The sequence below is a fragment of the Kogia breviceps genome, chromosome 6 (genome assembly GCF_026419965.1).
Source record: "Kogia breviceps isolate mKogBre1 chromosome 6, mKogBre1 haplotype 1, whole genome shotgun sequence".
Lineage (NCBI taxonomy): Eukaryota > Metazoa > Chordata > Mammalia > Artiodactyla > Physeteridae > Kogia > Kogia breviceps.
Genome location: NC_081315.1, coordinates 19,882,396 through 19,907,457, shown reverse-complemented (window position 1 = coordinate 19,907,457; position 25,062 = coordinate 19,882,396). Strand labels below are relative to the sequence as shown.

The 25,062-nt window shown below is 35.8% G+C and overlaps 1 protein-coding gene across 3 annotated transcripts in view; it reads right to left on the bottom strand.

Moving 5' to 3' along the window:
• BANK1 (B cell scaffold protein with ankyrin repeats 1) overlaps positions 1 to 25,062 on the bottom strand; it is a 325,922-nt gene that overhangs the window by 6,114 nt on the left and 294,746 nt on the right. For all 3 annotated transcript variants that reach the window (XM_059067310.2, XM_067036904.1, XM_067036903.1), the window contains exons 12-13: positions 17,410 to 17,588; positions 13,187 to 13,250 (exon numbers count right to left, since the gene is read on the bottom strand). In XM_059067310.2, the coding sequence (XP_058923293.1) occupies positions 13,230 to 13,250; positions 17,410 to 17,588 (200 nt within the window). In that variant the 3' untranslated portion in view covers positions 13,187 to 13,229. The remainder of the gene's footprint in view (positions 1 to 13,186; positions 13,251 to 17,409; positions 17,589 to 25,062) is intronic.

Genomic DNA, 25,062 nt, shown 5'->3' with positions numbered 1-25,062 from the left:
TTTGTTAATTTTCTCTATTATTTCTGTTTCATTGATTTTTGATCTTATTATTATTTTTTCCTCTCAGCTCTTTTTGGATTTAGCTGCTTTTCATTTTCTAGTTTTCTAAGGTGGAACCTTAGATCATTGATCTTAAATTTTTCATCTTTTCTATTTTCACATTTATAGCCATATATTTCCCTGTAAGTACTGTTTTGGTTGCATTCCACAATTTTGGAATGTTGTGTTTTCATTATCATTCAGGTTGAAATATTTCCTTGTGATTTCTTATTTGATTCCATGGGTTATTTTGAAATGTTGTATTTAATTCTTAACTATTTTGAGAGATTTTCTAATTTCTTAATTAAATTCTAATTTATTTCTGTTGTGATAAGAGATAAAAGATTTCAAAAGACTGAAATCTTTCAGAGAACATACCCTGAAGATTTCAATCTTTTTAAATTTATTGAAAATTTTCGATAGTCCTGTATGTGTTCTGTCTTGCTGAACTTTCCATGTACACCTTAAACAAACATGTATTCTGAATTCTGAATTTTTTTGATGCCCTGTTCTGTAAAGTCAGGTCAAGTTTGCTGACAGTGTTGTTTAGATCTTCTATATTGTTACTGATTTTTTTCTATTTCTTCTATCAATTACTAAGAAATAGGTGAAAACATCTCTGAGTACTATCAAATTTTGCTTCATGAGTTTTGAGAAAACTCATAAATACATACACAGTTTAAGGTATGCAAATATTTAGGATTTTTGTATCTTCCTAGTGAACTGCCCTTTTGTCAATTTGTAATATCCTCTTTTGTCTCTTGTAATACTCTTTGTATTGAAATTTATCTTGTCTTGTATTGATATAGCCATACCAGCTTTCCTATGCTTACTATTGGCATGGTAGATCTTTTACCATCTTTACTTTTAACCTATCTGTGTCTTATATTTAAAATGCATGTCCTTTAGATAGCATGAAGTTGGGTATTACTTTTTTATCTGGCTGGAAAATGTCTACCTTTTAAATGATACTTTTAATCTATTTACATTTAACACAATTATTGATATGACTCAGTTTAATACTAACATTTTGTTCTTGGTTATTTACTAATCCATTTTATGTTTTTGCTACTTTCCTGCTTTACTTTTTGGCAAATCAAATAGCTTTTTAGTGTTACATTTTATTTCCTCTATTAGTTTATCTATCTATCTATCTATCTATCTATCTATCTACTTTATAACTAAGATATGTACCATTAACTTACACTCTATTTAGAGACAATAGTGTACTTCTTCATGCTTCATGTCTTACACTTGACACTTCATCTTTCTTACCTTAATCTTTCCTCTTCTTTATAACTGATTCTTTATATTCCATACTTGGAACTACATGTTACAAAAATTTTGCAACCATATAATTCCACTTATCTGCACACTGTATTTGCATAATTGTTTTCACATCTTTTCCTTCTTCATATGCTATAATCCCTAATTTAAGTGTTACTATTTTGCTTTAAACAGTTGTTTTTGAAATAATTTATGAGAAAAAAGAAAACATAATATTTTATTTCTATCTGCTTTGTAACATTTTCAGTGTTCTTTATTCCTTAGTGTGGATCTGAGTTTTTGTTTGTTAATAACCCCTTCACCTTGTATGACATTCTTTAGCATTTCTTACATTGCAGTTTTGCTGTCTATGAATTCTCTGATTTCGATTAGCTGAAAATGTCTCTATTTCAACAAATTTTTGAAGATTATTTTCACTGGATATACAATTCTAAGTGGTCATTTGTTTTTCTTTTAGCACTTTAGAGATATTACTGCACTGTCTTTAGCCCTCCATGTTTCTGATAAGCAATTAGTGAATATGTAGTGAATATGGAATATGCTTATCCTTTTCCCTCTATATGTAAAGTGTCTTTTTTCTCTGGCTGCTTTCAAGAATTTCTCTTTATCTTGACTTGAAGTAGTTTGACTACAAGTTGCCCAGATGTAATTTTCTTAACAGTTATGCTAATTGGAATTTTTTGAAGTTCTTGGAACAGTATGGAGGTAGTTTACATTAAATTTGGAAAGTATTTGACCACTATTTCTTTTAAAATGTTTTGGTCCAAACTCATTCTTTTTTCCTCTGGGATTCTGATTACATGTATGCTAGACTGTCTTATATTGTACTACATGTCTCTTAGGCTCCGTTCATTTTTAAAGTCTTTTTATCTCCCTGTTCATCATATTGGATAATTTCTGTTGATCTGTCTTCAAGTTCATTAACTCTTACTTTTGCTATATCCAATCTGCTAATAAGCTCTTCTGATAAATTTTTCATATTTCTTATTGTAATTTTAATTTCTACAAATTTCCATTTGGTTCTTTTATATAGCTTCAATTTTCCTGCTGAGATTTCATATTTATATACTCCTTAAAACCATATTTTTCATTAATTTAAATATGTTCATAATTTAAAGTTTTGTCTGCTAAGGTCAACAACAGGATCATCTCAGGTTCAGTTTTTATTTATGGCTTTCTTTTTTCTTTTCTATGAATTACATTTTTCTTTTTATTTATACCTCTTCTTTTATTAAAAAAAGCCCTGAACACTGGACTTTAAAGATAATCTGTTGTATATTCTGGATTCTGTAATATTCCTTCGATGAGTGTAGGTTCTTGTTTTAGCAGGCAGTTTGATTACTGGCATGAACTTGTGGTAAGTTTGGTTTTCTGCTTTTTTCAGTGTTGACCTATAGTTAGCCCAAGGTGTTTTCTAAGGCTCTCAGTAGGACTAAGCTTACAAACTCTGTCTTCTGTGGGGCTCCCGTAGGGACTTGGTTTTAGGCTTTGTTGGGGCATGTCTAGAGTAGGTCTTACTCTAAGTCATAGTCCTTACTCATTACCTCTTGGGTGTCACAGCAGGATGCCAGGTGTTTTAACAAAGTGTTTGTTAAGGAGACCTTTCCGCTCTGGCAGGGCAGAACTCAAACATCCCCAGTTTGGCTTTTTCCTGGCTCTGGTCAATCTCCAGTGTCTCTGTTCTGCCTTCAAAGTGATAAAAAAGCAGTTATCTTGTATGCCTTGAGTGGTCTTGCCCTGTACATGTACAGCTCATCTCTCAGCCACAGACTTTGGAGTCCCTCATTCTCTCTAAGGTTACCTCTCTATGCAGCTACCTCCTCCTCAATGACCCACCATACACATCCCAGCAGCTCTGGCTGCCCTGAATTCTGATTTTGCACCCCTCAGTTTGACAGGACTGCTTGCTTGCTTTGCACAGATTGTAGCCAGAAAATCAGTCTCCTGGGAAATCATGAGAGATATCTCATACATTTTGTTTTTCTCTGAGATTATAGTTTTAGACTGCCTATTGTCTACTCCTGAAATCAGTTGCCTCATTTTTCTGCCCAGTATTTGTATTCTTACAGTGGGAGGATTTGTCTGGTACTACTTATTCCATTTTAGCTGGAAGGGGAACTAGTTAATTCCTAATGATTAAGAGTATTAACTTTGGATTCCAATAGACGTAGGTTGTAGTCTCTAATCTGTGTGTTTAGGGGCTTCTTAGTTTCTCAGATTCACAGTTTCCTTATTTATAAATTGGGACTAATGCCTATCTCAAAGGGTTGTTAATAAGATAATATTAAGTGTATAGTAGATAGCTAATAAATATTAGCTACTACTACTACTTAATGTTTCTTAGTAAAATTATTTATATTGTTTGTAATTTTATACATTGTTAAAATTTTACTCTTATTCCACATTATATGACTTTAATTATTTTAGAAAGTATATTTCTGTTTTAGAAAACATTTCTAAGAGAGCTTAAAGAATTCTCTATGTTTATTCCAGGAATGCAAGGATTCTTCAATATACGCAAATCAATCAACGTGATACACCATATCAACAAACTGAAGGAGAAAAACCATATGATCATCTCAATAGATGCAGAGAAAGCTTTTGACAAAATTCAACACCCATTTATGATAAAAACCCTGCAGAAAGTAGGCATAGAGGGAACTTTCCTCAACATAATAAAGGCCATATATGACAAACCCACAGCCAGCATTGTTCTCAATGGTGAAAAACTGAAACCATTTCCACTAAGATCAGGAACAAGACAAGGTTGCCCACTCTCACCACTCTTATTCAACCTAGTTTTGGAAGTTCTAGCCACAGCAATTAGAGAAAATAAAGAAATAAAAGGAATCCAAATAGGAAAAGAAGAAGTAAAGCTGTCACTGTTTGCAGATGACAAGATACTATACATAGAGAATCCTAAGGATGCTACCAGAAAACTACTAGAACTAATCAATGAATTTGGTAAAGTAGCAGGATACAAAATTAATGCACAGAAATCTCTGGCATTCTTACACACTAATGATGAAAAATCCGAGAGTGAAATTAAGAAAACACTCCCATTTACCATTGCAACAAATAGAATAAAATATCTAGGAATAAACCTACCTAAGGAGACAAAAGACTTGTATGCAGAAAACTATAAGACACTGATGAAAGAAATTAAAGATGATACAAATAGGTGGAGAAATATACCATGTTCTTGGATTGGAAGAATCAACATTGTGAAAATGACTCTACTACCCAAAGCAATCTACAGATTCAATGCAATCCCTATCAAATTACCACTGGCATTTTTTACAGAACTACAACCAAAAAATTTCACAATTTGTATGGAAACACAAAAGACCCCGAATAGCCAAAGCAATCTTGAGAACGAAAAATGGAGCTGGAGGAATCAGGCTCCCTGACTTCAGACTATACTACAAGGCCACAGTAATCAAGACAGTATGGTACTGGCACAAAAACAGAAATATAGATCAATGGAACAGGATAGAAAGCCCAGAGATAAACCCACACACATATGGTCACCTTATCTTTGATAAAGGAGGGAAGGATATACAGTGGAGAAAAGACAGCCTCTTCAATAAGTGGTGCTGGGAAAACTGGACAGCTACCTGTAGAAGTATGAAATTAGAACACTCCCTAACACCACACACAAAAATAAACTCAAAATGGGTTAAACGCTGCCCATTTTAGGTCTAAACCATGCTTGGATCTGGTCCCCCGCCATCCTGGTTCTGGAACGAGCAGGGAACGATTTCACCCCGCGGGTTGCGGGTAGGGAGGTGGAGGTGCCGCCCCAGGAAGTGAGGAAACCCGGTGAGGTTGAGGCGCCTTTCCAGGTCCTACGCCTACTTGCTGTCTTTGGAGCTCATTGGGGGGCTTCTCTGTCACTGCAGCCTGGGCCCCCTACAGGAAGCCAAAGACCATTTTGACACATGCATAAACTTGGAAGTGCAAAGGAATGAACACGTCCTAAGACAACGTTTGACCAAGGCAGACAGGAGCTGGTGGAGAACTATTCCACTCTTCCGTTCTTCCACTGGGCAGTTCCGAGCTCACCAAGGAGAGTGAGAAGATGGTGGAAGAGTAAGACGCGGGGATCACCTTCCTCCTCACAGATACATCAGAAATACATCTACACATGGAACTTCTCCTATAGAACACCCACTGAACGCTGGCAGAAGACCTCAGACCTCCCAAAAGACTCTTGGCACTCCAGCCAGGTGTCAAGGCTGTGTCTCTGAGGTGGGAGAACTAACTTCAGGACACTGGTCCACAAGAGACCTCTCAGCTCCACGTAATATCAAACGGCGAAAATCTCCCAGAGATCTCCATCTCAACACCAAGACCCAGATTCACTCAAGGACCAGCAATGAACAGTGCTGGACACCCTATACCCAACAAAGAGTGAGACAGGTCTACAGCCCCATTCATTAGCAGAGAGGCTGCCTAGAATCACAGTAAGGCTACCGACATCCCCATACACGCCCCCTGACGTGGACCTGCCCACCAGGGAGACGGGATCCAGCCTCATCCACCAGAACAGGGGCACTGGTCCCCCCCAACCAGGAAACCTGCTCAACCCACTGAACCAAAGGAACAAGATAAAAACACACCAGACCTAACAAATGAAGAGGTAATAGCCAATCTACCTGAAAGAGAATTTAGAATAATGATGGTGAAGATGATGCAAAATCTTGGAAATAGAATAGACAAATTGCAAGAAACAGTTAACAAGGCCCTAGAAGAAATAAAGAGGAAGCAAGTAACGATGAGCAGCACAATAAATGAAATGAAAAATACTCTAGACGGGATCAGTAGCAGAATAACTGAGGCAGAAGGACGGATAAGTGACCTGGAAGATAAAACAGTGGAAATAACTACTGCAGAGCAGAAGAAAGAAAAAAGAATGAAAAGAACTGAGGACAGTCTCAGAGATCTCTGGGACAACATTAAACGCACCAACATTCGAATCATAGGGGTCCCAGAAGAAGAAGAGAAAAAGAAAGGGACTGAGAAAATATTTGAAGAGATTATAGTTGAAAACTTCCCTAATATAGGAAAGGAAATAGTCAACCAAGTCCAGGAAGCACAGAGAGTCCCATACAGGATAAACCCAAGGATAAACCCAAGGATAAACACGCCGAGACACATAATAATCAAACTGTCAAAAATTAAATACAAAGAAAACATATTAAAAGCAGCAAGGGAAAAACAACAAATAACACACAAGGGAATCCCCATAAGGCTAACATCTGATCTTTCAGCAGAAACTCTACAAGCCAGAAGGGAGTGGCAGGACATATTTAAAGTGATGAAGGAAAAAAACCTACAACCAAGATTACTCTACCCAGCAAGGATCTCATTCAGATTTGATGGAGAAATTAAAACCTTTACAGACAAGCAAAAGCTGAGAGAGTTCAGCACCACCAAACCAGCTTTACAACAAATGCTAAAGGAACTTCTCTAAGCAAGAAACATAAGAGAAGGAAAAGACCTACAAGAACAACCTGAAACAATTAAGTAAATGGTAATAGGAACGCACATATCAATAATTACCTTAAATGTAAATGGATTAAATGCTCCCACCAAAAGACACAGACTGGCTGAATGGATACAAAAACAGGACCCATATATATGCTGTCTACAAGAGACCCACTTCAGACCTAGGGACACTTACAGGCTGAAAGTGAGGGGATGGAAAAAGATATTCCATGCAAATGGAAATCAGAAGAAAGCTGGAGTATTAAAATAAAAACTATTACAAGAGACAAAGAAGGACACTACATAATGATCAAGGGATCGATCCATGAAGAAGATATAACAATTGTAAACATTTATGCACCCAACATAGGCGCACCTCAATACATAAGGCAAATACTAACAGCCATAAAAGGGGAAATCGACAGTAACACAATCAGAGTAGGGGAGTTTAACACCCCACTGTTACCAATGGACAGATCATCCAAAATGAAAATAAATAAGGAAACACAAGCTTTAAATGAAACATTATACAAGATGGATTTACTTGATATTTATAGGACATTCCATCCAAAAACAACAGAATACACATTTTTCTCAAGTGCCCATGGAACATTCTCCAGGATAGATCATATCTTGGGTCACAAATGTAGCCTTGGCAAATTTAAGAAAATTGAAATCGTATCAAGTATCTTTTCCGACCACAACGCTATGAGACTAGATATCAATTACAGGAAAAGATCTGTAAAAAATACAAACACATGGAGGCTAAACAATACACTACTTAATAACGAAGTGATCACTGAAGAAATCAAAGAGGAAATCAAAAAGTACTTAGAAACAAATGACAATGGAGACACTACGACCCAAAACCTATGGGATACAGCAAAAGCAGTTCTAAGAGGGAAGTTTATAGCAATACAATCATACCTTAAGAAACAGGAAGCATCTCGAATAAACAACTTAACTTTGCACCTAAAGCAATTAGAGAAGGAAGAACAAAAAAACCCCAAATTTAACAGAAGGAAAGAAATCATAAAGATCAGATCAGAAATAAATGAAAAAGAAATGAAGGAAACAATAGCAAAGATCAATAAAAGTAAAAGCTGGTTCTTTGAGAAGATAAATAAAATTGATAAACCATTAGCCAGACTCATCAAGAAAAAAAGGGAGAAGACACAAATCAATAGAATTGGAAATGAAAAAGGAGATGTAACATCTGACTGCAGAAATACAAAAGATTATTAGAGATTACTACAAGCAACTCTATGCCAATAAAATGGACAACCTGGAAGAAATGGACAAATTCTTAGAAATGCACAACCTGCCAAGACTGAACCAGGAAGAAATAGAAAATATGAACAGACCAATCACAAGCACTGAAATTGAAACTGTGATTCAAAATCTTCCAACAAACAAAAGCCCAGGACCAGATGGCTTCACAGGCGAATTCTATCATTTAGAGAAGAGCTAACACCTGTCCTTCTCAAATTCTTTCAAAAGATAGCAGAGGGAGGAACACTCCCAAACTCATTCTATGAGACCACCATCACCCTGATACCAAAACCAGACAAAGACGTCACAAAGAAAGGAAACTACAGGCCAATATCACTGATGAACATAGATGCAAAAATCCTCAACAAAATATTAGCAAACAGAATCCAACAGCACATTAAAAGGATCCTACACCATGATCAAGTGGGGTTTATTCCAGGAATGCAAGGATTCTTCAATATACGCAAATCAATCAACGTGATACACCATATCAACAAACTGAAGGAGAAAAACCATATGATCATCTCAATAGATGCAGAGAAAGCTTTTGACAAAATTTAACACCCATTTATGATAAAAACCCTGCAGAAAGTAGGCATAGAGGGAACTTTCCTCAATATAATAAAGGCAATATATGACAAACCCACAGCCAGCATTGTTCTCAATGGTGAAAAACTGAAACCATTTCCACTAAGATCAGGAACAAGACAAGGTTGCCCACTCTCACCACTCTTATTCAACCTAGTTTTGGAAGTTCTAGCCACAGCAATTAGAGAAAATAAAGAAATAAAAGGAATCCAAATAGGAAAAGAAGAAGTAAAGCTGTCACTGTTTGCAGATGACAAGATACTATACATACAGAATCCTAAGGATGCTAACAGAAAACTACTAGAACTAATCAATGAATTTGGTAAAGTAGCAGGATACAAAATTAATGCACAGAAATCTCTGGCATTCTTACACACTAATGATGAAAAATCCGAGAGTGAAATTAAGAAAACACTCCCATTTACCATTGCAACAAATAGAATAAAATATCTAGGAATAAACCTACCTAAGGAGACAAAAGACTTGTATGCAGAAAACTATAAGACACTGATGAAAGAAATTAAAGATGATACAAATAGGTGGAGAAATATACCATGTTCTTGGATTGGAAGAATCAACATTGTGAAAATGACTCTACTACCCAAAGCAATCTACAGATTCAATGCAATCCCTATCAAATTACCACTGGCATTTTTTACAGAACTAGAACAAAGAATTTCACAATTTGTATGGAAACACAAAAGACCCCGAATAGCCAAAGCAATCTTGAGAACGAAAAATGGAGCTGGAGGAATCAGGCTCCCTGACTTCAGACTATACTACAAGGCCACAGTAATCAAGACAGTATGGTACTGGCACAAAAACAAATATAGATCAATGGAACAGGATAGAAAGCCCAGAGATAAACCCACACACATATGGTCACCTTATCTTTGATAAAGGAGGGAAGGATATACAGTGGAGAAAAGACAGCCTCTTCAATAAGTGGTGCTGGGAAAACTGGACAGCTACATGTAGAAGTATGAAATTAGAACACTCCCTAACACCACACACAAAAATAAACTCAAAATGGGTTAAAGACCTAAATGTAAGGCCAGACACTATCAAACTCTTAGAGGAAAACATAGGCAGAACACTCTATGACATTAATCACAGCAAGATCCTTTTTGACCCATCTCCTAGAGAAATGGAAATAAAACCAAAAATAAACAAATGGGATCTAATGAAACTTAAAAGCTTTTGCATAGCAAAAGATACCATAAATAAGCCCAAAAGACAACCCTCAGAATGGGAGAAAATATTTGCAAATGAAGCAACTGACAAAGGATTAATCTCCAAAATTTATAAGCAACTCATGCAGCTCAATAACAAAAAAACAAACAACCCAATCCAAAAATGGGCAGAAGAACTAAATAGACATTTCTCCAAAGAAGATATACAGATCGCCAACAAACACATGAAAGAATGCTCAACATCATTAATCATTAGAGAAATGCAAATCAAAACTACAATGAGATATCACCTCACACCGGTCAGGTTGGCCATCATCCAAAACTCTAGAAACAATAAATGCTGGAGAGGGTGTGGAGAAAAGCGAACACTCTTGCACTGCTGGTGGGAATGTAAAATGATACAGCCACTATGGAGAACAGTATGGAGGTTCCTTAAAAAACTACAAATAGAACTACCATATGACCCAGCAATCCCACTACTGGGCATATACCCTGAGAAAACCATAATTCAAAAAGAGTCATGTACCAAAATGTTTATTGCAGCTCTATTTACGATAGCCAGGACATGGAAGCAACCTAAGTGTCCATCAACAGATGAATGGATAAGGAAGATGTGGCACATATATACAATGGAATATTACTCAGCCATAAAAAGAAATGAAACTGAGTTATTTGTAATGAGGTGGATAGACCTGGAGTCTGTCATACAGAGTGAAGTAAGTCAGAAGGAGAAAAACAAATACCGTATGCTAACACATATATATGGGATCTAAAAAAAAATGTCATGAAGAGATTAGTGGTAGGATGGGAATAAAACTCAAACCTACTAGAGCATGGAGTTGAGGATATGGGGAGGGGGAAGGGTAAACTGTGACAATGTGAGAGTGGCAGGGACATATACACACTACCAAATGTAAATTAGATAGCTAGTGGGAAGCTGCAGCATAGCACAGGTAGTTTACCTCTGTGCTTTGTGACCACCTAGAGGGGTGGGATAGGGAGGGTGGGAGGGAGGTTGACAAAAGAGGGAAGAGTTATGGGAACATATGTATATGTATAACTGATTCACTTTATTGTAAAGGAGAAACTAACACACTATTGTAAAACAGTTATACTCAAATAAAGATGTTAAAAAAAAAAAATGGGTTACAGACCTAAATGTAAGGCCAGACACTATCAAACTCTTAGAGGAAAACATAGGCAGAACACTCTATGACATAAACCACAGCAAGATCCTTTTTGACCCATCTCCTAGAGAAATGGAAATAAAAAGAAAAATAAACAAATGGGATCTAATGAAACTTAAAAGCTTTTGCACAGCAAAGAATACCATAAACAAGACCAAAAGACAGCCCTCAGAATGGGAGAAAATAGTTGCAAATGAAGCAACTGACAAAGGATTAATCTCCAAAATTTATAAGCAACTCATGCAGCTCAATAACAAAAAGACAAACAACCCAATCCAAAAATGGGCAGAAGAACTAAATAGACATTTGTCCAAAGAAGATATACAGATTGCCAACAAACACATGAAAGAATGCTCAACATCATTAATCATTAGAGAAATGCAAATCAAAACTACAATGAGATATCACCTCACACCGGTCAGATTGGCCATCATCCAAAACTCTAGAAACAATAAATGTTGGAGAGGGTGTGGAGAAAAGGGAACCCTCTTGCACTGCTGGTGGGAATGTAAATTGATACAGCCACTATGGAGAACAGTATGGGGGTTCCTTAAAAAACTACAAATAGAACTACCATATGACCCCACAATCCCACTACTAGGCATATACCCTGAGAAAACTATAATTCAAAAAGAATCATGTACCAAAATGTTTATTGCAGCTCTATTTACGATAGCCAGGACATGGAAGCAACCTAAGTGTCCATCAACAGATGAATGGATAAGGAAGATGTGGCACATATATACAATGGACTATTACTCAGCCATAAAAAGAAATGAAACTGAGTTATTTGTAATGAGGTGGATAGACCTGGAGTCTGTCATACAGAGTGAAGTAAGTCAGAAGGAGAAAAACAAATACCGTATGCTAACACATATATATGGGATCTAAAAAAAAATGTCATGAAGAGATTAGTGGTAGGACTGGGATAAAACACAGACCTACGAGAGCATGGACTTGAGGATATGGGGAGGGGGAAGGGTAAGCTATGATGATGTGAGAGAGTGGCAGGGACATATACACACTACCAAAAGTAAATTAGATAGCTAGTGGGAAGCTGCCGCATAGCACAGGGAGTTCACCTCTGTGCTTTGTGACCACCTAGAGGGGTGGGATAGGGAAGGTGAAGGGAGGGTGATGCAAGAGGGAAGAGATATGGGAACATATGTATATGTATAACTGATTCACTTTGTTGTAAAGGAGAAACTAACACACTATTGTAAAACAGTTATACTCAAATAAAGATGTTAAAAATAAAAAAAAAAATTCTCTATGGAAAAGTAGATAACAACACAATAATGTAAAAAAGAAAATGAATTTTAACATGGTGAATTTCAGCATGAAGTACTAGCTAAAAGCTATGCAGTATTATTGAAAATGGAAGAGATGGAAGCTTTCAAGCTTTGCTACTGGTTGTTATTTTTTAATTATATGTGCAGGAGTAGGGACTTGGGGACAGAGTGATCAGAAAGTGACAACGTAATTTATTTTCAATTTTGGAATGTGTTGTTTATCTTTGGAGAAGATTTACCATCTTAATAATGTTTGGTTTGTGTTAACATTCAAATGAATGCTTTTCCCCCCACTGGGAGCAACTGTTAATTATTAGCAAGGAGAATTTGCGTTGCAAAGAAGCATGATAGCTTCAGGAAAAGGAAACACAAAATTTAAAATGATCCACATGTGGACAGTTGTGAGAATTGACTATATTGAGAATATTCTACCTTATTAAAAAAAGTGTGATTCTTTAATAATTTAATACCCTGTATAATGACTCATACACACACGCACACAAAACAAAAAAACACCAAACAACTGGAGCAGAATTACCTTATTTGCAACTTACATAGAAATCAAAGGAAAGGAAGTAACTAGCATTCATTGAAGGTCCATTATGGGCCAGAGAAGGTGAAAAGTATTTTATCTGTTAACTTGGACAACCACTTCCAGATATATGTATAATCATTCCTGTTTCGCAGACAAGGACCCTGAATACCAAGGATTAAGACACTGTCCAGTTTAAGCAGCTGGGAAGTGATAGAGTATAGATTTGAACTCTGGCCTGTTTGACTCCACTCTCCATGCATTTTCCACTCTATTATTTTTGAATAGCAGGCAAGTTTTACTTACTGTAGACATTTTCTTCTTCTGGCCTTTTCCCAATAATGCAATCTCATAGTTGGCGTAGTTTTTCCTTAATGAGGGAACAATGAGGAAAACAGAAGTCAAGATTCACAAATTTGTCATGGATTAAGATGAAAACTTTAACTACTATCACCAGTACCACCACTACTACTTAGTGTTAATTTGGTATTACAATGTCCCAATCACCATCCTTGATACTTTACATGTATTATTTTACTTAATCCTCGCAACTTCATGAAGTGGATAAAAATACGTCATCATCTCATTTTACAGATATGGAAACTGAGCCACAGAGAGGTTAAGTAACTCTCCCACATCACACAGTTATAAGTGGTAGAATCAAGGTAGAAACCCAGAGCCCAATTCTTTTGGGAGCTGTTTTCCCAATCGAACACCTGAGGCATCTACATTGGCAATTTGGTGTCCCAAAGCAGGAGGCCAGCAGAGTGATGGTCTGCTGCTGTCTGAGCCCATCTCCAGCCACTGTAGGGTACACGCCTTACTAGAAATTCCTTCTAAGAGCCAGGGACATGGTAGCAAATGATACACAAACTGGATTCCCTTCTTAACTTACCTGTGACCTTTCTTTGCTTTCCAAATATTCTACATTGAACATCTATTAACTATTTAACTGAAAGGTAAAGCAAGCTAACATTCAAAAAATCTGCTTTTAGAAGAGAACCTAGAGTAGCACTTTTCCTAAGGGTTGTCCCTGAAGCCTAGAAACCACTTTTCCTAGAGTTGTTTTCATTGCCTTAAAGATTCCTTCCTATAAGTGGAGCAAGGGACTCACTGATTGTGAGCAGGAGTGAGGAGAGCTAAAGGCCAGGTTTTCTCAGCCATCTTACCTTTGACTCCAGGGATTCTACATGGGTCTTCATTATCCTAGAAACTCTTCTACTATTAACTCTGTATTTGTGCCGTTTTTTCTCCTATTTTCTTAGGATAATAACTCTGTCAAGAATAATACAACTTCACAGCTACCTCTGAGAGATTCATCCTCAGGATACAAATGAACATTTTTGTAAACTACAAGAGTAATATTGAAGAGTATATGGGGATGAGTGTGTGTTGGGAAAACAGGGAGAACATTCATTTTTTGTTGTTCTGACTTTTGTTCAGGCCCTTATGTTAAGGACTGACTAAAAAAACACAGGGAAAAAGCTCTTTGACATCAGTCTTGGCAATGATGTTTTGTGTATGACTGAAAAAGCACAAGCACCAAAAGCAAAAATACACAACTGGGACTACATCAGACTAAAAAGCTTCTGCATGGCGAAAGAGACAATCAACAAAATGAAAAGGCACACTATGGACTGAGGGAAAATATTTGCAAATCATGTATCTGAGAAGGAGTTAATATCCAAAATATATAAAGAACTCACACAACTCAGCAGCAAAAAATCCCATATAATCTGATCAAAAAATGGGCAGAGGAACTGAATAGACATCTCTCAAAGAAGACATAAAAATGGCCAACAGATACATGAAAAAATTCTCAACATCACTTATCATCAGGGAAATGCAAATCAAAGCCACAATAGGATCTTACCTCAGAACTGTTAGAATGATTATCATCAAAAGGACCAAGGTAAGAGATAAGGTTATGGAGAAAAGGGAAGCCTTGTGCAGTGTTGGTGGAAATGTAAATTGGTACAGCCATCATGGAAATCAGTATGAAGGTTCCTCAAAACATTAAAAATAGTACCACCATATGAGTCAGCAATCCTACTTCTGGGTATTTATCGAAAGGAAATGAAATCAGGATTTCAAAGAAATAGCTGCATTTCCATGTTCATTGCAATAGCCAAGATATGGAAACCACGTGTCTATCAACAGATGAATGGATAAAGAAGATGTGTTATATATGTGTATATATATATATGTGTGTGTGTGTATATTGTGTGTATACACACACACACACACACACACACACACACTGGACTATTATTCAGCAAGGAGAAAGAAGGAGATCCTACCATTTGAGGCAACATGGATGGACCTTGAGGGCATTATGTTAAGTGAAATAAGTCATACAGAGAAAGACAAATACTGTGTGATTTCACATATGTGAACTCTAAAAAAGCCAAATTCATAGAAACAGAGTTGAATGATAGTTATCAGGGGCTAAGGAGTAGATGAAATGGGGAGATGTTGATGTTGGTCAAAGGGTACCAACTTCCAGTTATAAAATAAAAAGGTTCTGGGGATCTAATGTACAGTAGGATGATTATATTTAACAGTACTGTATTATATATATGTTATATTTAGCAACTTGAAAGTTGCTAAGAGAGTTAGCATTATATGTTCTCGTCACACAAAAATGGTAATTTTGTGACACATGGAGGTGTTAGGTAATGCTATGGTGGTCATCATTTCGCAATATATCACATCAACCCATTATACACTTTACATTTAGACAAAGTCAATGATATCTCAATAAATTTGGGAAAGAAATGGAAAAGAACTGACTGATTCCTCCCACAGTCCTCAGAGTCACAAACTTTGGACTCTAATGGAAAGTGATCTTAGTTTTTGTTCTTGCATTTACAGGTTAAATTGTTTTGTTTTGTTTTGCTTACTGTATTCATTATCCCATTATCCCTATATATTAGATAAGTCACATGGTCTCAGAGTAGTTGAGTATAGACCACCTTAAATTCTTTCTAAAACAGTATTGAATATAAATACACAAATAACATACAAAGAACCAAGCGTTTAATAAAGCAACTAGTGAAATCCTTACCAAGAAGGTATTTAGGTTGGATCACTTTAAATTGTAAACTTTATTATTGAAGGGTCTAAGAAGGATGAAGTACAATGAACTTAACAAAACGTATATAACTTATTTTCTAGCATTGCTAGGACAGTGATTTGTAGGTCTGCACTTAGGCACATTTTACCCATTTCGGCATAAGAAGGATGCTTGATGGTGATGGCAGTGGTGTGGATTGAAAGCAATACTGTAGTTCTGACCACGAACAACGATCCATTACAGAACTCTACAATCAGCATTCTTAGCATTTGTTTGGCAAAAGAACTGCCCTTGATTAACACTGCAAAATCTTGACCAGGTCCAGTCACCTAACCACAACAAGAGCTATCCATAGAGACAGGTGATTTCTGACAGGGCTTGTGATCTCAGATGTATTGGAAAAGTCCCTTGCCTAAACTATATCCTGTCTATATGCCATATTGCTGAATCACCATTGTGATTCATTTCCCTGTTGTTTAAAAATGTTTTCTTAAGCATTATTTTTAAATAAAAATGATCCTTGGGAAAGGTAGCATATTATGCTATTAATGATTATTTATACTTAGGCCTAATGTAGCTAATGAAATGTGTTTATTAATCAAAAAGCTGTCTGAGAACTGGCTTTTAAGGTACTGGGATTTTATATAATGAGAAGAAAAAAACTGGAAAAATATTTTGGGAGTGGGAAGGCCTATTGGATAGCTAGAATATGGTCCTGTCACCCCTCACTGAGGAATGTCATGGGGTGTATATTATATTACACAGACTATATTTTGTTTTCATTCTCCTCTTAGAACCACCTACTGCAATCCCCTCTCAGGATGTAAATTATGTTTAAAGAAGACAAGCTTATCTGAAGTTAATACTCTTGGCATAGTTTCTCTGTAAATCCTGACCAATATATATATTCATATATATGCAAATCCTGATATATAATTTATGTATGTATATATTTATATACATGCAAATCCTGATATATATGTATATATATATTTATTTTTCCAAAGGTTAAGGAGAAGAGAAGGTAAAACTTATTAAATTTCACTTAGGACTATTGTCTGATATGATTTCAATCATTTTCTTGTTCCCTTTAAGTCTGGTCTACATAACATATTCTTCAGAATTCTGAGCACGTTAGTGTAAAGATGCTTCACCTTAATTTCAGCAATGAGATTCATAAAACATGCACTGTACTAAGGACAGCCTTATAAGTTGATTAGGTATTAGCTTTGATATACATGGTCTCAGCACTGAGTTCATCGATGGTTTGTAAACATGAAATCTGGGTATTGTCGAACTTCTAATTGGTAGTTTAAAACCTGTTTTTTGTGTGTGGCTAGTTAAAAACAAAAGAACAGTTACCTGTATTTCTTGTTAAGAGAGAGAGGCTTACAAAGATGCTGGAGCTCTGCACCTGAGGGAATGCTCCAGAAGGGACTGGGGTCTGTATTACCTGCTGAATTATTTCCAGGCCAGTCTTTCCCATCTGCCAGTGTTTAAATTTCTCCAGGGCTTCGTCAACAGAGAGTTTCCCATTCTTGACTTTCTCTTGCAGGAGGATGAGTTCCTCCTGCCCAGCAGCAAGACACTCCCTTCCGGTGGAAAAGGCTTGGCTCTCCATCCGAGATCTGTCTACAATATGAGGGAAGGGTGTTTTAATGAGAAGTCTGCATATGACAACTGGAAAAAAAAAAAGCACTCTAAAAAATAAGCAGTTTGAGTTTCTTGTTCTAGCTAGTCTATAAGCAGTTACAGAATAAATCAGTACAAATTTTTTAATGAGTTTCTTTCTAAGGATGGTCATGCCTCAGACCTAGTGTTATGGGTGAAAAGAATATGTCTCATCACTGAAAAACATAAAGGGGTGAGGAGAGAAAGAACAGCAAAAGTTCTGCACTACGCTGGTAGTGGGCAGGGCCAATTTCATGTTCTTTTGTGAGCATTACTTTTAATTAGGTCCACAAAATACTTAGCATAGGGCCTGCTGCATAGTAAGCTACATAAGAAAGAGTTAACACTATCATTACTAATAAATATTTATGGACAGTATTTTCCAGCTTTGGGAAAAAAGATCTCAACCAACATCTAAATGTCACAAGAGGTGCAGGATCATTTGAGAATTTATTCCTGAAAGATTTAAAATAAATAATTGCTGGTCCTTTTGTAGTGACCTGCCTCCTTTTCAAAAGAGTTTATTTTGGAACATGCTATGTATTATTTGCTCGGCACGATGAGAACATTCGATGGTCTGATGTCTCTTGTGTGGCTGCTAATGCCACACCAGACACTGGCCTGAGGAACAGTGAGATCAAATTACAGACCACGGGTGAGTCAGTGTTCTGATGGTGCTTAAAGACATAAATGAAGCTGTATGCTTTTAGGGACTCTCTGTACTCTCCAGGCTACCCCATCTCTGTTACTCCCTATAAGTCTCTGGATGACTTCACACTTGTACTGCCTGCCTGGCTGCAGAACTCATCTGAGTTCTCATTTACATATTTCTCCTAAGTCCAACATACTTATTGCATTATTTCAGCAGGGATTGGATGACTCAGCAGCAGCACACGTCTTATGCACTATCAAATCCTAATATGCCCAGCGTCTAGAAGGAGAGAAGAGGTAGTCCCGCCAAGCTGTAGGCAAGTTGGTAGTAAATTGGGCGTATCGCTAGAGAACTTGCTCATTACTGGGAACTCTTTTTCAAGAAAGAAGTAGATCAATTAGACTGTTATCTAGACCTGATTGATGGGATTTGTGAAATGGGGAGGGCATTCAAATTCTATAGTAATAAAGATTCATTGATAGGATTGGTTAGTCTGGAAATGAGAAGTTCAAGTACTTGATAGCAGTTTTAAATATTTGATGGGAACTTGAGCCTTGGGGCAGTCTTGGAATGACCTCTCATGTCCCTTTCAGTTTTGAGATTCCAGCAGTGAATCCTGGAACAGGGGCACAGAGAGGATTCTTTTTTTGTAAAGGTTCACATGCACATAAAACTCCTCCATGGTCAATCATCCTGATTCCCACGGGGGCTTTCTTGGCTTGTCTTTTCTCTTCAGAAGTCCTATTCCCCCAGAACTAACAAGATGTCAACAGATTCTATACTCTAAATCTTTTCCTTCAGGGATGACAGAACATGAAATCTCAGGAGAATTGGAGAAGCAAAAGTCAGCCAGAGGGCTCAGTGGTTCAGCAGCCAAAAGCACAGGTAACAATTGAGATCGTGCTTCTTACACCAATTGCTTTTTACAGGCCTCCACAATCCGATTCAATTCGTAAGATGCTGTTTGCAGTAGAATTCCATGTGCCATTCCTGCCAGAGTGTGGAGGTTTAGCATCATCATTTAACAGCTATGCCATTTAACTAGCACCTCACTTCTGTCATCCCTTTGCCTAAGTGTGAATCCACTTTTATCTCAAATACCCATGCAGCTGGATTTTCTGCTTTTATAGAAGTTATCTCAAGCCAAGCCTTCCCAGAAAATGGTACCAACTTCAGTTTTGCTATATGTGTACGTTTAGCTGAATTTAAAAAAAAACCATTAAATTCTTTTAATAATATTCATTTTAATTATCCCTTCATGTTTCAAATTTTAGCTACGAAAATATAAGTAAGATGACTTTTTGGGGGGAGGCAGGATTCAGTTTTGCATGGTTGTGCAGAGACAACAAAAGAACAAAATTCAGGAGTGGCAGAAGTTGTAGACAGATTGAGTCCTGAAAGTGAGTTGTTTACAACTAGACTAATTTTACATACATCTGCTTTTTCTCCCCTCCCCCAAAAAACATTAAAACCAATTGTCTTGATAAATTACTATTAGGCATGACAAGCTGCAAAGAAAAATGATTAGGTCTTTTACCTCCTTTCTTCCTAAGGGCAGACTAATCAAACCAAAACATGCAACCTGTAATTTTTGGAAGGTTGTGCAAAATTTCTTTATTGCATTTAGATGACTATTTTATGGGCGGTGGAAGGGTTTTTCCTTGCTCCTCAAATTTGTATTTATTATTCGTTTATTTGCATAAGCGTTAGTATGAGTTTAACATAATTTTCACTGAAAAGCATTTGTCAGACTGCTGTTTTCCCACATGGCAGACTTGTTGTCTTATCGTAAAAGCTTTAAGACAAACTACAGTTTCTAAAGTTTTAGTTCCTTTCGGGTCAATTCTTCTTTACAAGATTTTCCATTTGATCAAGTTTTGGTCAAATTAACATCAAGCAACCCGTCTGGTGGACATATGAATCTAGAGATTAGGTAAGAAAGCAAATTGAGCTTTTCATAAAAGTTATTTCTACTACCAAGTGACTGGCTAGAAGAACATTTTTCCTGAAAAACTGAAAGTCAACAACTTGATTGGCCAACACCAAAGAACTTAAAATGTGAAATATTTACTTAGTAAATATTAGGTAGTCATTGAAATAATAATAATTTAAAAGAACAAGTGCAACGGAGAGTGTGCTTATTATACAAGGACAAGTACAAAAGCAGGATGCAAAAATTGTATATATAGTACAATTTTAACCATAAAAATGTGCATATAATAAAGCAGGCAGGGACAGTTTTAAAGATGATACAGGTCGTTCTATTGTGATGGTATCAGAAGTGATTACCTTTTTCTAATTTCCAACTTTCTGAAATAATACTATATTGCTTTTACAATAAGAAATTTCTCCCACTTCGCGAATAGGTTTCTCCATGGAATACACCCTTCCAAGCTGTGCCAGATAAACTATACCATGCCATACCATACTGTACTATCTTACCAAATCATTTTGTGAGCCACTGGAACAAACTTGAAAGTAATAGGACTTAAAAAAAAAATCAGTGACCAAGGTTTAAATCTGAAGTTACTTTTTTGTTCCGTATCTAGGAAATTGGCAGCAAATAAGCTCAGGGTCACATGAGCAAATTAGGAGATACTTGCAGTGTTGATGTATTTGTAACTTCCAAGCAAAGTATCCATATCTCTTTAACCTACAGCTGCTATTGACGGGTTCTCTCCTTGACTAAACTTTAGTCAGGCTCCTCTGAGCCCTTTTCCTAACTAGGGCTCACCTTTTGTACTTCCATGTCTGTCTTTGCATTGCTCAGTTTTCATAAGAATCCTGCTGTTGCTTTAGCCAAAATTCCCCACCCTTGGTATCTGATCACCTTCAATATCTGTTTGGGTTTTATCTTCCATCATCCCCCAGATGTGATCTGATCACTTGGCCTGCCTGGAGTGAAAATCCTGTTCGGTCAGTTTAGGGAGAACCTCTCTCCCGCCCCTGATGTTCTTAGTGATTTCCCATCCACTTCTCACCCCTCCCACACACTCTGCTCCTGGGTTATACATTCGCATTCTTCCTGTTGCATTCAGAGTTGAGACCACTCTCTCCCATACTGTAAAATCCCGTAGCAGCAATCCCTACATTGTCGTATATAATCCCCTGAATAAAGTTGGCCTTACTGTTTGACAAGTGGCAGGATAATTTTTTCATTAACAATATATTCTTTGCCATTTCACTTTAATTGTAAATTCAGAAGGTGAGTCCCCACGCCCTGCCCCACCACCATTTAGAAAACACAGATGTGTACTAAAAAAGAAAATGACTATCACTCACTACTTACACTCTTCCGAAATGTGGAGTATTAACATTTTGATGTTTCTCCTTTTTAAGTGTACATTGCTTTCTTTTCTTCTCTTTCTTTTTCTGAACTAGGTTTATACTGATATGTTTCCAGCTCTTTTCTTATTTCTACAGCCTAAGAATGTTTCCATGCCATTAAATATTCTTTGAAACATGAGTTTTAGTGGCTGTATTATATCCTGAAATTTGTATATTCAATAAAGTATTTAACCATTTTCCTACTGTTGGCTATTTTTTTGTGGTTTCCAGTTTTTCCCACAGTTATGTATTATTGGTGCTTAAAAGTCTTTAACAGAAATCATTGGCTGTATTCTATTTATTGTCTTAGGATAGACTCCTGAAAGTCTAATTTTTGAGTATGTACACTTTTAAAGCTGTTGATACTTAGTGATCAACTCCTTTCCTGGAAGTGTGTTGTCAAATACCTCTTACCAGTTGGATAAGGGAATGGCTGTTTTGATGCACTTTTGATAATATTTTGCATTATTCAAGTTAAAAAAAAAGCGCAAAAACTTTTAGTAATTTTATAACCTAAACCATTCTTTCCCTGTTAAGTGATTCTTATGCCAATGTAATGCTAAATACTGTAGCTTTAAGCACTGCATAAGTACTAGACCTTAATACACACGGCAAGTGGTGCTGACTTAATCTCTTTATTTCCCTAAATAGTTGAGTTTGAAATAACTCAGTGACAAAACTTGTCCTGGGTTATCTTTTGAGTTAAAACTTAATACAAATATTCCTTCGTTATTGGTCTAGTAATATTGAAAAAATTCCTTTCATCACCTGACGTAATTTTTTTAATAAGTTGACTGTTTTATTAACACACTCTATTATTTAGAGTAGTTTTAGGTTCATAGTCAAACTGAGTAGCGGGTATAGAGATCTCCTATATACCTCCAGTCCTACATATGAGTAGCCTCCCCCATTATCAACACTGCTCACCAGAGGGGTACATTTGTTACAGCTGATGAACTTACATTGACACATCATTATCACCTGACATAATTTTGTTAATTAGTATTTTTCTTTGAAAAGTCACATATATATATTTTTTAAAATTTTATTGGAGTATAGTTGATTTACAATGTCCTGTTAGTTTCAGGTATACAGCTGAGTGATTCATTTATACATATACATAAATTCATTCTTTTGGGGATTCTTTTCTCATATAGGTTATCACAGAATATTGAGTAAAGTTCCCTGTGCTGTACAGTAGGTCCTTGTTGGTTATCAATCATATATATTAGTGTGTGTATGTTAATCTTAAGCTCCTGATTTATCCCTCCCCCCACCACGTTTCCCCTTAAGTGGGACCGTAAGTTTGTTTTTAATATCTGTAAGTCTGTTTCTGTTTTGTAAATAAGTTCATTTTTATCTTTTTAAAAATTAGATTCCATGTATGAGTGATACCATGATATTTGTCTTTCTCTGACTTACTTCATTTAGTATGATAACCTCTAGGTTATTTTTTTGGTCTAATACTTTTGCCTTGAATTCTATTTTTTCTAAAATTAAGATTGAAAACAACTCGTTTATTTATTTTTCTCTAAGCAACCATTAATGACCATAAATTTTCAACTTTTCTTTAGTATTTTTTTTACAGTATATCTTCAAAAAGCAGGATATAGTTTGATTTTGTCTTTTATCCAAATTTGAATCTGCATCTTTTATAAAAGAACATATAATGTGGTATTTGGAACCAGGCAATCATGGGTACAAATCTCAGATCTGTCTCACCCCACCTTTGCAAGCTTCAGTTTATCTATAAAATGAAGATAAATAATACCATTAGTTACAGGGTTGTTGCAAGGTTTAAAGGAATTAATATGTGTAACATGCTCTGTAATGTTCCAGGCTTATGCAAAAGTCCAGGAAATTGTAGAGATAGTTGTTGTTACTATAATAACCTGGAAGAACAGGATAGTAGGAGATTCTAAACATGGGCTTCAGAGTCAAAAAGAATTAAACTGAAATTCCACCTCTACCACTTATTAGTTCTGTGACCTTGATTACAGATAACCAATCCATCTTAAAAAGGAAAATAATATCTACCTCATAAGATAGCTGTGAGGACTTGATCTATGGTATATAAATGCCTCACACAGTACCATTTGCCTTCAGTGATTGTGACTGCTCTTTGAGGATGTTTAACTGACACATGTATTTTTATAACTGCTGTTCTAATTATAACCTTATTTTGTATCTTTTTTTTGCCTTTTTTTTTAGTTTTTGTCTTTTGCTAGAAAGATTAGGTACATAGATATAGTGTATATATATTATATATTTATATAATATTAAGTGATTTAGAAGGTATATATTTTGTTTGTTTCAAAATAATGATTACTTTTATAAGTTTCAGAGATTTTTTACCTTATATTTTTTGATTAGTAAAGACTTGATAGAGCATTATATTATTTTAAAATTATTTTCTAGTTCCTAGACATTTTCATATTATTTGAGCACAGGACCTAGATTATTGCAATAAAATTATGATCTGTTGCACTGCATATTTTTATCACCAATATTTTACATTCAGATGTTTTATAAATAAATTTTTAATAATTATTTAAATTTAATTCCATGTTTTATTGAATTCATTATTCAGCACAAATTCTTTAATGCCATAACTTCTTTTTTAAAAAATTTTTTGAAGTATAGTTGATTTATAATATCATGTAAGTTTCAGGTGTACAGCATAGTGATTTAGTTATATATGATATATATACATTCTTTTTGAGATTCTTTTCTCTTATAGGTTGTTACATAATATTGAGTATGGTTCCCTGTGCTATACAGTAGGTCCTTGTTGGTTATCTATTTTTATACCTAGTAGTGTGTATATGTTAATCTCAGCCTCCTAATTTATCCCTCCCCCACCCCCTTTTCCCCTGTGGTAACCATAAGTTTGTTTTCTGTGTCTGCAAGTCTCTTTCTGTTGCTAAGTATCTCTCACTTATTTAGAAGATATTTTGGGGAATACTTTCATGATGAAGAAATGCTATCTTTTCTAAAATCTTGGACATCCAAAAAATATATGTTTTCTTCTTACACAAACACATTAGCTGACTAAATATAAGTTGCAACGTTTTCCCAATAAATCATGTAGTCCATTATCTCAAATTTTTGTTACATCATTTTCTAAATTGTAAAACTGATTTTGACTTTTTAAAACAAAATCTAAGTTAACATATTTCCTCAATACTTTACGGTTGTTTCTTCATCTTTATAACTAAAACGGTTTGCTAAGATGCTTTTAAATGTGGGTATATTTCCTTATTTTTTGCTAGATCACAGCGAGTCCATACAGTCTGCATATTCATTCCTTCACTCTTCTGTACTCTGAAGCTTTGTTAAACTATGTCATTGATTGTATTTTCTAGCCTATTTTTAAAAACACCTATTATACATGAGTTGGATTTCTGTTCTCCATGTCTTTTGACTGTTTTTAGTATTTCCACGTATTGGGAACAA